Source organism: Desmodus rotundus, chromosome 6 (genome assembly GCF_022682495.2).
Source record: "Desmodus rotundus isolate HL8 chromosome 6, HLdesRot8A.1, whole genome shotgun sequence".
Lineage (NCBI taxonomy): Eukaryota > Metazoa > Chordata > Mammalia > Chiroptera > Phyllostomidae > Desmodus > Desmodus rotundus.
The window spans coordinates 9,287,692-9,301,618 of NC_071392.1; the positions used below are offsets into that span (position 1 = coordinate 9,287,692).

Here is a 13,927-nt window from a genome sequence, read left to right on the forward strand (position 1 = left end):
AAAGCCCAATGTAGTATGCATTTCAGCAGGTGCATAATGCTAAATCAGTTTGATATAAAAATACCATTTTTTGGTATAATTCCAAATTCTAAGAGGTGGGAGGGCTAAGTTGATGTGAGACCAGGTATTAGAAGACACGGGATGGTGAAATGCACACTCGTCCAAACTCCTGTTCTTTTAAAACTTACACACCAGTCTGAGGCGGGGCCACGAAGCCCTGCACCTCCTGCAGAAGCGCTACAGGTCACAGAGTCAGGCCAGGAGTAATGACTCTTCCGAGTGGCCAGATCTCTGCACACTGTTGGGGCCGCTCAGACCTGGGCTCACAGACTCTGGCTGGCTTGGGCGAGACTACACAGCTGAGCGACTGTGAGACAGACAACTGGTTAGTTAGACTGCACTGCAGATCAGGTTCAAATGCAGTAATGTTTACAACCTCCTATAGGAATTTGTATAAGGTTCCACAGCCCTCTGTAAAATAGGAATTGACAATAAAATTTGCCTTCCTTAACTCACAAGGCAACAGGAAGTGTAAAATAAGCAGACATTGGTGAGAAAAGACCATAAACCGTAGAGCGCTCCACAAACACTACTCATGACTTGCAACGGGAAGGTGCGCCCCGAGAGCTTATGTTTAGAAGGAAGGCCAAACATCACCCCTTTGGAGTTAGCTGTTGCCTCATCCGCGACCCCGCCCCCTTGTAGAGATCAGCACTCACAGAGCACAGCTCCCTCACTGCGGTGTCCTGCAGGGCTTCCAAAGTCTTCATGAGCTGGGCTTCCAGGTGACCCTGTGAGTGCGGGTCGTGCCTGCAGGCCGAGCGCACGGGGCCGGGACTTGGTCCCCCTGAGTGGCAGTGGGGATGGTGGTGACAGCAGCCCCAGCAGTGGGCAGGTACAGCATGGCAGACGCACACTGGGTAGCTGCTGGGGAAGCCGGCGTCTAGGGAGACAGACTTGGTGAGGGGCTGGGCCTTGTTGCTTGGAACTGAACAGCAGTGCCAGGACCTGGGCTCCCACACGCCAGTCTGCACAGAAACATCATTGAACCGTCTGGCTTCTGTCCCCAGCACTGGCTGTGTCATTGTAACAGGGTCACCCACAGTGCATTCTGAACTTGTTCTTCTAGAGTGAGTCCCCCAGGCCACAGCACTCTGAGCAGCTGACACCAGACTGGAGGACATCTGGACTGTCGTGGACTCGGAGCTAACGGCGTTTGAGTCAGCACTGGAAGGAAGGGCTCCCAGCTCAGGTTCTGCCCTGGGTGGTGTTTGACCCAAAGCCCCATCCCTTGGCTTCGCTTGGGGAGTAGCACCCCTAGACAGCTCATTTAGGTGGGGCATGGCCTTTTCGCATGTGTGACTAAGGTCCACTACAGAGGTCCTGACTGCGCTGGGCATGGGGACAGGCGGTGGTGGACTTCCTTGTGTCTGGGAGCCGTGGTTGAAGTCAGGACAGGTGTTACTGCTTCCCACTGCTCTCGGGGACTCAGGGTCAGCAGGCAGGGACTTGTCTTGAGCACCATCCATTTCCGGTGATGTGTGAGACTCCCAGGGGTGGCTTTGCATGGGTGCCTCCCTGGCTCCCTCAGGCCTCAGAAACCCACCGCCCCCTTCAGTCACCAGGAACTCCAGGGGACAATTCCTCTGGCAGGGGGTCCTGCCGATGTTGGCCTCTTGCTGAGTTTGGGGCAGGGGCGGGGGCTGCCTCCGGTGGCTGTTTTTCCCTGGGCGTTCTCCCCCAGTGGTGGCCCAGCTCAGGACCACATCTGAGGTTAACAGTCCCGGCTGCCCCCCCATGGCCTCAAGCTGAGACTCCTTCTCCACTGCAGGTTCTGGGGACTTGTCTTCTAAGAAACTCCAGTCTTGGCTGGAAAAGGACATGCTCGCCCCACTCTTGGAGCTAGACTCCTCTGAGTCTCGCTGGCAGTGCTGGGATGACCCTAAGTGCGGGCTCTGACCCCCTGGCTTTCTGCATCCATCCTCAGCAGGGCTCTGGCCTGCAGGCAAGGAAGGCATCTGTGGAAGAAACAAGGGTGGAGGCAAAGGCGTCAGGAAGGTGGGGGAGGCGCTAGGCTTAATATGTGCTTTTTTTCCCCCCTTATTGTTACCACCATGAAGCTCAGCTTACTCGTTTAGTAAAATTAAAAGAAACTAAAAGGCAGAGGAATGCTGAGCTTCCTGGCACCCTGTTTAATGTACCCTGTCCCTTGGGGGCCTACGGCATTGTCTTCTAAGCATCGACTGCCCTTTCTGATTGTGGCAGCGCACTGGGAACTTGTATTTCCTCCCACCCTATCCTGACCCTTCTGTGGTGGCCATCTACCTGCCCGGCTGGTGCTTCCAGCGGTTCCTCCAGGAACCCGCTGCTGTCAGACTGGCAGCTGTTTGCTCTGCTCACTGTGACACCTGCAGAAAGAAAGAAAGAGGCCAGGGGAGCAAGGTGCAGACAGGCCAACACGACTGGGCTCAAAGCCCCCGTGTGCCCGACATGCTGTAGACCCTCCAAATGCCCGCTGCTGGGAAGGAGAAGTGAGAGAGGCAGTTCCAGGGGTTCTCCCCGGCCCCGCGCCCCCTACTGACTGTCAGAGGGTCCATGTAAAACTGTGTCACTGGTTTCCTAATATAAGGAGTAAACCATGAAGCAGAGGAGAGGAACTAACATCTCGTAGAATAGCAACGATTGTGGAATGGATCTTTACTGAGGGGAAGAAAATCCAGAAGGAAATGCACATGCCTTACATGTCGCGCTAGAAATAACCAATAAAACCCCAAATTTATATGTCCGTAAGTAAATGAATATTTGTGTCCCTCCTCCAAATTCAAATGCTGAAATTCTAAGTCCCAAGGTGACAGTATTAGGAAGTGGGGCCTTTGGGAGGCTATCTGGTAATGAGGACAGGGCTCTTATTAATGGGATTAGTGCCCTTATAAAGGATGCACCAGAGAGCTCCCTCATCCTTCCACCAGGTGAGGACACAGCAAGAGATGAGCATCTATGAACCAGGAAACAGGCCCTCACCAGACACGGAATCTGCTGGCACCTTGATCTTGGACTTCTCCAGAACTGTGAGAAATAAACTTCTGTTGTTAAGCCACCAAGTGTATGACATTCTGCTCCAGCAGCCCAAATGGACTAAGACATGCACATTCTTGTTCTTTGGACTCAACGTTGGCTGGGAACCCCTTACTAACCTCGTCTGGACTCTGTGTACGTGACCACAAGTCCCTGCTCATGTTTAACAATGCTGCTCCCGTCCCTTCGAGAGGGAGGGGCAGGGAAGGAGCACTGTTGCGTGTGGGCAGGCAACAACTCTCTGAGCATGGCCATCTTGAAATTCTAAACCTGTCTGTAACTCCTTCCATTAATACCCGGTTCTGTTAACAGGGGTGGGGGAAGTGCGTGGTTGCGAGGGAGTCACCCAGCTAAAGATGAAGTTGTAGGATTTTTTCCCCTCTTCTTTACTGAGAAATGCTTCCAGCTACATACAGTAGGGGCTAGACTAGGAAGTCTCAGGAAGAGGGTGGTGAGAATGTAGCTTCCTCACAATACCAGAAGCGGAAGGAGGAGAAGACAAAACTGGGCGTGGGTCTGGGGAGTGGGCTGAAGGGAAACGTTGATGGAAGGTGGGTGCAGTGCTTGGGTATCTGGTACCTGAGTGGGAAGTAGGGAATTTGCCTCGGCATGGAGGACTGGCTGCTGCGGAAGACTTCAAGGGAAAGACGGACAATCCAGCCTCTGCTTGTGTGCTCTAGGTCAACGACAGCTCCACTAAGAAGGGCAGCAGCGCCTCCTCTCCTGCAGGACCGCCTCCCACCAGCCTTTCCTGCCCACGCATCTGCCAAAGTGGAGACAGAGTTCCGGGGCGGGGGTTGTCTACCAGCCCACATCCCAGCTGCCTCCCCCTGAGGTCAACATAGAAAGAAGCTTAGATTTGTAGAATTAAAAATTTGTAAACTCCACGTTCATGAATTCACTTCAAATAAAATGAACGGCTAAAAACCAGAGGATGTCAGTTTTCAATGGCTGAAGCTGAGGGAGATGAAGGAAATTTGAGCAAAGTTTTGAGGACACAATTTCTTTTGACACAGCTGTTACTTCTGTTATGTAATTAAAGATAAAGTATAAAATATATTTACCATAGACCTAAATAAGACCTCTGCTTCTGGAAAGCTGGAGTAACAAAAATGAGATTTCCCTACCACCTAAACAACTAAAAAACTGGACAAAGCCTATGAAAATACGGTTTTAGGAAAGTGGAACATGAATGGTGTGAGCCCTATGGTCACCCTGAGAGAGTCTGCAGGCCCAGCTGCAGGGACAGGGACCCCAGGTTGAGGAGGCAGAACTGAGAGGCTGGAAGGATGGCACCAGCTCAAGCTCACAGAGTTGGGGGCGGGGAGAGGAGAGAGCTGCACAAAGAGGGAACTCGACAGGGCCGCCCTTGAGAATGCAGCCGAGCACCGGTCAGCTCACGCACGTAAGAGAGCTCAGAAGGCCGTGGAAGGAGCACTGCAAAGGATTAGAAGACGCAATGCCCAACGCTCGCCCCGGCCTGGAATGGCGCTTGCTCCCCCCAGCCACAGGCCCAAGCCCCGCACCTCACGGAGCATCGGCAGGACAGAGTACTCGACTGGGCCTTGCCTCAGGACTGAGGGATGATCAGCCCTCCAGGGAGTGTTGTTCCCCCCTAACAGATCGTAAAATGAAGACCTAAAATGATCGAACTGTTTCCACGAAGCTCAACTGGGTCTCAGACCCAAGCTGAAGAATATTTGTAGCAATACAGTAACATCTAGCACTCACAGGTAAAATCCACAGTATCTGGCATCTAATGAAAACTATTAGGTGTGCAATGAATCCAGAAAATATGACCCAGAGTGAGAAGAAAAATCAAAATTAGTCAATTGAAATGAACCTAAAACTGACACAGATGTGAAAATTAGCAAACAAGAACACTAAAACACTGATTATTACTTTAGTCCTTATGTTCAAGGAGCAGAAGAAGGATTAAATGTGCTAAGTAGAGATTACGAGATATTCAAATACACCCAGATTGAAATTCTAGAAATGAGAACTACAATGTCTTAGGTAAGAGTTATACTGGATGAGATGAACAGCATTTTGGAAATGGCAGAAGAAAATATCAGTGAAACTGAAGACAGAGCCACAGAAACAATCCCAAATAAAAGACAGAGATCACAAAAAAAGGAATTAAAAAAGTTGAAAGAGCACCAGTGAGCCTGGGACAACTCCAAGCAGTCAAGTTCACAGGTAACTGGAATGTCCCAAAGAAGAGAGAGCATACTGCACAAAACGTTTCCAAGAAGAGTTTGTTTTGAGAAGGTGAACCAACACCGAACACAAGAAATAGGAAGAAAACTGTAACAAGGCACATCAAAATGATATTGTCCAACACTAATGATCAAGAGAAAAGTCTTAAAGCCAGAGAAAAAAGACACATCACATGCAGAGAAAACAAAGGTAAGAAAGGCAGCATTTCTCATCAGAATAATCCAAGCAAGAAGATAGTGGAGTAACATCTTTAAAATACTGAAAGAAAAAAAAAACCCTGTGTGGGTGCATTTTAAAGATTTGTTACCTAAATCTTTTAAAAGACACTTGACTATTTAAACTGAAATAATAGAAGGTAGTGTGGGCTTTATAACAAAGACTTAGAAGATGGAAAAAAAAGTTACGTTAGAAAAGTTAGAAAAACTTTAGAAAAAAGTTAGAAAAGTTAGAAAAGTGATTCATTTGCATGGAAGGAACTACCTGTAAAATTTCCCTTTAACTGTGATGCACAATTTTTATCCAGGCTTTAGCCTGAGGGGATAGAATACTTGTTTCCTTGTTGTCAAAGGAAATAGTGCACATGAATTGTGTATTATTATAGAAAATTGTGCAATGATTTCTACAATATTATACAATATTTAACACTTACTGCTCTTGCTATAATTAACTCAGCCAATATTAAAACTCTTCAGATCCTTTTAGAGTTAGGAAGAATCCTACTTATAGCCACTATGGGTATAAAATAAATGGTGATTATAACAGAAACCTTTCAAAAGCTCAATGCAGAATTTCAAAATTTTTTTGGTTATATTCAAAGGGTGGAGCCTCTCCACGGACTATCTCTACGCAAACCTCCTGTTCAACCCCCCTCGTGTGCCTCACCACAGGGCCCACCACAGCCTGTTTCCACTGCATCCCCGAGCCCCTCTTCAGGGAACAAAGCGTGCAGACAGAAGAGAGCCAGACAGACTGCCTTCCGCCCCTTCCTCTCGGCCCCCGGGCTACAGAACGAACAGGAGACCCAGAGATACTCACCCAGAGGGCCGAACCTTGCTGAAGGGTGGACGAAACAAATTGGAGCTTCTTGTTCTGTCTACATGCTTTGGTGCAGAGTTCGCACTGTGAGCTGGGAAGGGTGCTGTACATCCCCATTCTTAAAACCCTGACAGTCTCCGTTTTGGAACAAAGGCTTCACGTAAAATGTTTGCTGTCCCCTTCTCACACCTCTAGGAGGTGCTGCGCTCAGACTCGCACTCTCCTGCTCACTGGCTGTGCTATCTCGGGCACGCCACTGTGCTCTCCGGGTCTGCTCCTCGTGGGGAAAGTGGGTATGGTAACAACATTTCACTTGTGGGCCTGCAGTGAGAATCCTGTCCAATAATACATGCATGATGACTTATGCATATGTAGAAAGCTGATATAATTATATAAATAAAGTTTTGCTGAACAGCATCTTAATATTAACTACTCAATCACTATCAATATCATTCAATCACTATTAATATCATTCCATTTCATTAGTGAGTATAATTATTAATATTAATATTTATGAGAGGTTACCCTTTGCAGCACAGGACTCCCTGCACAGAGTTAGATTCTGCCTTCCCTACACTGGCGGACCCTACCTGGGCAGGACCAGTCCTGGGAAGGAAAACTTTCTGCCTGGGAGGAGACAGATGCCTCAGGCACTTTGTCTGAATAATCAGCAGGTGGCAGCCTCACACCGACCACAGCGCAGCTCAGAGGTGCCAGGGAGCTGCTGTCTCTGACGGGGCTGTCTGGTGGGAGAAGTCCACTGAAGGGCCACTTCTCTGAGCTGGCCTGGTAATAAAAGCTCCTGAATCCCATTGGCCAGCTATACACTTAACTTAGTCTGAGCTCCTAGTGGCTCAGGGGCAGAGTCTATGGAGTTACAACGTGAGTGAGAGCAGAGACGACGACAGGAGTCTTTCAGGGGTGAGGCACGCTGGGGTTGTGTCAAGCCAAAGGAACATTCAACCTTAGACTCTCTGGGGTCTACCATCTTCATCTTTTCTTTACTATTCTACTTTGCCTATTCCTTTGCCATGTTCCTCTCTCTTCTGTCCCTGAATAGTAGAAAATTCTGTGACAACTCTGGAGGGAAGCTGAGGCACGGGAACAAGTGATCTTTGAGCTGGACGTTTTGGACATGCAAACTCAAAGGCCGTCAGAGGCTGGGCAGCAGCAAGCGTGGGGGGCAGCCGCATTTAGACAACAGGGAGCAGTGTGGGCTATGTGGACTCCCCAGGCTACCAGGTAGGAAGCCAGGATGGTGCCACCTGCCATCCAATGCAGGAATCCAGAACGTTCCTTATAGGTGGCCATCTAGCCATGGCTTACACACCTGTGTGACACAGACCTGCTCTTACATGTCAGAACATGTCATACGTTTTAGAAAATGCTTTTACATTGCACCAAATGTACTCCGTGGAGTAATACAGAACAGTCTAACCACCCCTTTCAGGGCAGCTCCCTTGCACTCCCCAGGCCTTGCCCCTCAGCTTCAATCTCCCCAGAGCCTTGAAGCCAGCCCTCGCAGGGAGGGGCTTGCAGGCCGCTTGTGTCCTGTACTTTTGAGTAAGCTCTTAGCAATGTGTGCGGTGAACTCTGGCACCTGCAGCTTGAGGCTTCGATACATTCTGACCAGCACGGAGCAGAGGAGGCCCCTTCTGGCCTCGGGATATTTCATGTCTACAGGCAGCGGAGGCTGCAGCAGTCTGGACAAGTGCATTCCCATTGTCAGTCTGAGGTCAGCCTCTGTTTCGACACAGAGAAACACGTTTTGAAAACTGAATGAATGATTTCAGTTGTGTGCTTGTGGAATTTGATGTAGCTCATCTGGGACCATGGCCCCCTCCTGTCAAGGCTAATGTTGATTTCCATTCTGAAGCCTATGTTATGTGTGTTACCTGCAGTTCTGAGCCTCATCTTGCTGTGGGCCAAGTCACTGTTAATACGCTGAAGAGAACAGGCCACAGAGACAGCTTGAAAGGGTATAGAATTCTTGATTTGCCAAATTTCCACTTTGAAACTTAACAGATGAGCCCCCATGATCTCCTGCTGTCTAACAGGAGGATGCTCGTTGAGAGGGAAGAGAGCACGAAGAGCCTTCTCCATTGGTTCAGTAGTCTGAGCGTTGTGTTGTGAAAATACATCATTCACACTGCTTCCTCTGGCGTCTTTTCAATACCATTTTCTTAAAAATTGTCTTAACACACGACCTTAACACATTGAAAAGATACCGTGGCATAAAGTATTCAGAGCCAGTGACTTGCTGACCTCTCTCTGCCCCGCCTCCCCCACAAGCTGCGTTTCTGCCCTCAGGAGAAAGAGGCCAGCGTGCCTGGAGTGGAGTGGCACGGAGTGGCCAGGGGCTGGTCATGCAGGCTCATGGGATGAAACAAGTGAAAACTTTCACAGCAAACCCGCCGTCATTGTCCTGGAAGAATGTGATGACAGACTTTAATTTAGACCCAGTGCTCATCTTATATTTCAACACAAAGAATAGAAGTTTCCGGCACAAAATAAACACTGCCCCCATCACCACTTGAGACAATAGCTGGATTGCAAATTTTGTAACACCAATTGCTTTGGAGCTTCTCATGTCTGTACTGATTCACCTGCCGTGGCTGTGGAGGCGACCAGTCCAACTGCTCCTTCTCCTGTGCAGCCGTCTGGGAGCACACAGTGGATTGTCAGGTGATTGTGTCAAACGTGCACAGTCAGAAGCTGTAGAAGTGCTCTTACATGGCAGCCTGCTTGATCAACAGTAATAATCCAGGACGGAAAAGGAAAGAAATTGGAGTCACCGTGCTGGAGAACTAAGATTTCCATCAGAAACCAGGCTCACCTTCCGCCTCGCTGCCTTCTGGGGGCCGTGTAGGACGCGTGGCTGCATCAGAGGCAAGGGGAGCCTCCGGGCAGCTGGTGTGTTGGTTCCCCTTTATCCCTCCTCGTCTCCACTGTCCCCACTCCAGTCATTCTCTGCCCCGTCTGTGCTGCTCCAGGCTGTCTCGTGAGTTCAGTTGATAGGAGGTGCCCGTAGAGGTAGGGGACTGAGGGCAGGAGAAGGAGCACGGGATACTGACTCACCACCTCCTCCTTTTGAAAACTGCTGCAGAGCTTCCTGGCCAGAGCTCCTGGTACTGCTGCAGAGCTTCCTGGCCAGAGCTCCTGGTGGGGGAGCTTCTCTTCTGAAGCTTCCACCTTTGCCAGGCTCCAGGACCACGATTCTCTCCCTCTGCTTTTTCACACTCATGGGTGACCACGGCTCGCTACTCCTGCTAGCCTTGGGGTGCTTCCCATTACCGACTCTGGAATCCAGCCCTCCTCAGTCAATAGTTCTTTTCAAAAATCTTTCAACACACTAGCAGGAGAGTGGAGCCCTTTGAAAGTGTATCCCGTCCCTGCCTGAGTGACGGGCCCCCAGCGCCACGGACCACACCGTCACAAGTGCCGTGGCTCACCTAGTGCTCACACAGCACTGTGTCTTTTCAGGTTAGTTCTGATTTCTCTGCTTCCTCATAAATGAAGAGGCGGGGGTAACCTCAGCTCAGCCAAGCTTGGAGGAAAGATGGACAGAGGACTGGGGCACTGCTCTCCGTAACTGTCACATTTAATCACTTTTGTCTCTTGGTCCTCCTCATTTTAATGATTCTCTAAAGAATATCTTCATGCCCCTTTTTCTCCCCATTACTAATGTTATTTTTTATTGCTTCCAAGTCATTTTAAAGTTTTATTAAAAAGTATTTTGTGCATAATCTCCACTCCTTTAACAGAAACATTTACTGACTGCGTGTTCTGTGCCAGGCCCTGGGTGAATGGTGGGGGGAATCCAAAGACACAGCGCAGCATCCGATGAGTTTGTCTGTGGGCAAAGCCACAGGTCAAGGGTGAAATAGATGGTAAGGAAAAATACTAGGAATGCCCTTTAATTTAAATTGACGACAAGGAAAAATACCCAGAACATCTTCCCCAACATATTTGTTTTAGAAACATGTAATTCATAAGGTATGCCTTCTAAGCAACCAAATAAAATAAAATCATCTTAAAACAGATGATTAGCCACCCTCTACAAGAAAGCTTGCTGTATTTATAAGTTCATTCTATAAATACTTATCTATTGAGTGCCTACTGTGTGTGAGGCAGTGTGCTAGATTCCGGGGATACACGGGGAAGGAGACCATGCCTCCCCTCTCCAGAAGTTCAGAGTCAAACGCTCTGAGAATGTCCTCAGCCCTTACAAAGAGTCAAACTGCCTTTACAACAAGAGCCTTTGGGCACATTTAAAACTAAGCCCCTTTATCTGGGGCTGTGGCAGCCCTGGCTCCTCCTCTAGAGCAGGGTTCCACAGGCCTGGGAACAGTGGATTCAAATGCTAAAAGCTACTCGGAAGTGAAATCCTCAGTACCTACCTACTACAGGAAAACAATCCGATCTGACTGCTGTATCTACCTGCGGGATACTCGTGATAGCACAGAGAAGCAGGACAGCCGAGGAAAAGAACATCATGGATCTATAGATAGTGGAGCGCAAACAAAAATAAGTTAGGAAAACCTATTTCTACCTTGTAGCACCAGATTACCGATGACAATTTAAAACGTTATCGGTGGCAACGCTCAGAACGGAAGGGCACACACCCAAACTTAAAGCACGAATTGTAGCCAGAAGGTGGCCTATTTCAGGCCGACTTTTCAAAAGGTGTTAGGTGGTTGGCCTAATTTCAAACAAGCGATTTTAATATCTTTAGTCACACAGAATATACTCCATTGCTTTATGTGATGTTACGATTTTTTTTCTGGACTTTGCTCTTACAAAAGGAAAACCAGAAGATGCATGCACAGCAACAGATTTGAGGCTGAATCCTTTTTTTCTTGGTAGAACATGTTTTTGCCAAGTTTACAACCCACTTGAACTTCTGTCTGTTCTTTGATTTTAGAATCAGTTCAGCTCCTTTTAACGTTAGAAAAATCACAGATTTAGTCATAGCGAAAGAAGTCTTAACAAAGTTTACAGAAGATTCTTATCATCCCCAAATATCCATAAATAAAGAACTTTCTTATAACGTTCAGTAAAGCTGAGTCTGATACATAGTGCTTTAATTTTAGAAGAGATCATTTTATTTTGATTAAGCACTTATAACCTAATTTTATAAAACAAAAGATTTCTAAAAAAAATCCTAAGAAATGTTTACTCTAATCTTTATCTGTTTAAAAAATATGCTTTATTTAAAAAACCTAGTTGATCATCTGTTGCTTCAACATACATACTTTTGAATCTTTGCTATATATTAGGCACTAAGGTCAATTCTGGGAATTGAGGAGAAGTGAGACATTATTTCTGACATTAAAATACTATGGTATAGTAGATTTAAGCTGCTCACACTTAGCTTTACAAATAAAGCTAAGACAAAGAATAAATTGGGAACATGTTACACAGACCATTGGTTAATCATCAAATAATCAGAATGGAAGAGTCAGGACTGAGAGTCTTGGGTCAGGATTTGACATTAATTATCATCAGCACTAGGAATAAACCTCACGGGCCTTTCTCCTCTCACATATGAAGTACGAAGGTTGGCCTAGAAATGCAGTCATCCAGTCTTCCATTTTATAATGGCCAAACTCTGGCGGCCTGGAAATGATCACACCCCCGCCTTCACCCCTAAGCATCTAACACGAGCGTGTGTACCGGCTCCACATGGCTCCCTGGAGCCCACGGAGACATAGGAGGGGGCTCAATCCATATTAAAAACTGATAGAATACTATGGCTCATGTAGACAGATTAAAGGTAAAGCGAGCATGATTTTTAGACTCTGGAAGAAGACAAAGGCAGGCAGGGAGTTGGAGTCGGGGAGGAGGGCAGGGAGGGGGGCGCCGTCCCAGACACACGGTCAAGCGCAAGCACTCAGATCTATGGGAGGGAATCTGGAAATGCTTCTGGTCCCCCAGGCCCTCAGGGAGCATCATAAACCATTTCTCCCACTGTGGCTTCTAGCGGGAGGCAATCTGCAGCAGCAAAGTTACATTGGTGGGTTCTTTGCAGCCTGGAGTTTGCAGGACACACCTTCTGGAGTCAGATAAAGCAGGGTGTTGTCCTGAAGCCAGCAGCACCTGCTGGCTGGATCAACCTGAGCGAGTTACTTAACTGTTGTGAGTCTTGGTGTCGTCATTCACAGATTAGAAACGATGGCAGGTAGGTCTTAATACAGAACAATAATTTGGGGGTTCTACGTGGCAACCCAACCAAGGAAGGGAAGTTTTGGGCATCTGCTTTTGGCCTTCTTGGGCTCCCTTTTGCTTTCTTAGCTGAAAGCCTTTTCTAACATTAGCTCTACCTTCTCTAAGGGGAAGAGCCTCCTGGAGCCATTGTGCCTTGTACCTTCCCTTTCTTGACCAAACGCTGTGCGAGTCTTAGGCAGGTCTGCCTCCCAGGGAGGTCACGGCACCAGGAAACGTCTGCACAGCACGCACAGTTTCTCTAACAACAGTACATATGTACGCTTCTGAAATTCTCTCTCTACCACCTCCCTCGCTACAAATAGGAAAGGAACTTTATTTTCTTTTCCTGCAGTGATTCATAGTCTCAGAAGAGAATTTAAGCACCTTTCTTCTGAAATCAAAGATTTTCTTCTGAAATTCAAATATTTTATGTCCATTCTTTCAACCCAACGTACTGAACCTACTGTGGGAGCGAGAAGGGGCACAGAGGTAAAGTAGGAAACCGTGAGAAAGTGTGGGCGCTATTTTTCCCTTAACAGACAAGACACTGAAGGATTTGGAAGGCGAGGGACTGGTCTAAAGAGCAAGTGCTAAGGAAGGACAGGAGTCAAAAGGTGTTCCCTCTGAGTCATCCTGACTGAGCTCTACTATTGCCACTTACAATGACGTTGTCTTCACAAAGAGCAAGACGGTTTTCTTTTAATTAACCTGTTGGGGATATTTGGATACTGTTTCAATGCCCCTCTTGCCTAGCTTAGAAATGCTTAGCACTGCATAGAGGGGTATGATGCCTTTGGCAATCTGAAACTGAGGGCTAATTTTATTGTAGCCTTAATGCTTCTCAATGAAGAACTTGACACGGAGAAGCATCGAGCACCTTCTCAGCAGAGGCCTGTCACTATGTTAGCGGCTGGTGGTATTTCTGTCCTAATGGGAGCAGTGCCGCAGACCTACTGAGGTGATCGCAGGCACAACAGGGTTGTCCCTTCTCCAGGCTTTTCTTCCTGAAAGATGCCAACCACTTTAAAAATTGAACAGGTTGATAGACAAATTGCACTGGGACGAGCACAGCTCCCACTGATGAGCCACCTTCTCGGCGGTAGCTCCCTCCAGCTGTTTACCTCCTCACGGTGGTGCGCAGGAGCAGCTGGTTAGAAAGGAAAGAAGGACGCCACCTGCAATGCAAGCAACAGGGGGCTTGAGGAAGAGAAGACTATCTAGGTTGAAATAGGACCAGGACAACCATACCATATATCAAACCATGGAGATTAAAATCATTCCTCTTATAAACAGAGTACTGGGGTTTGGAAAGGCATAAAGTAGTAGGGGAGATTTGGGAGGCTGACAATTGTTTGACAGACAAGCTAATGTTTTCATGTTGACAACGTGC

The 13,927-nt window shown here is 47.8% G+C and overlaps 1 protein-coding gene across 3 annotated transcripts in view; it reads right to left on the bottom strand.

The window, feature by feature from the left end:
- ITPRID1 (ITPR interacting domain containing 1) overlaps positions 1 to 13,927 on the bottom strand; it is an 88,701-nt gene that overhangs the window by 6,623 nt on the left and 68,151 nt on the right. For all 3 annotated transcript variants that reach the window (XM_045197382.2, XM_045197381.2, XM_024562920.3), the window contains 2 exons: positions 2,326 to 2,408; positions 720 to 2,018 (listed from right to left, as the gene is read on the bottom strand). In XM_045197382.2, coding sequence (XP_045053317.2) covers positions 720 to 2,018; positions 2,326 to 2,408 — 1,382 coding nt within the window. The remainder of the gene's footprint in view (positions 1 to 719; positions 2,019 to 2,325; positions 2,409 to 13,927) is intronic.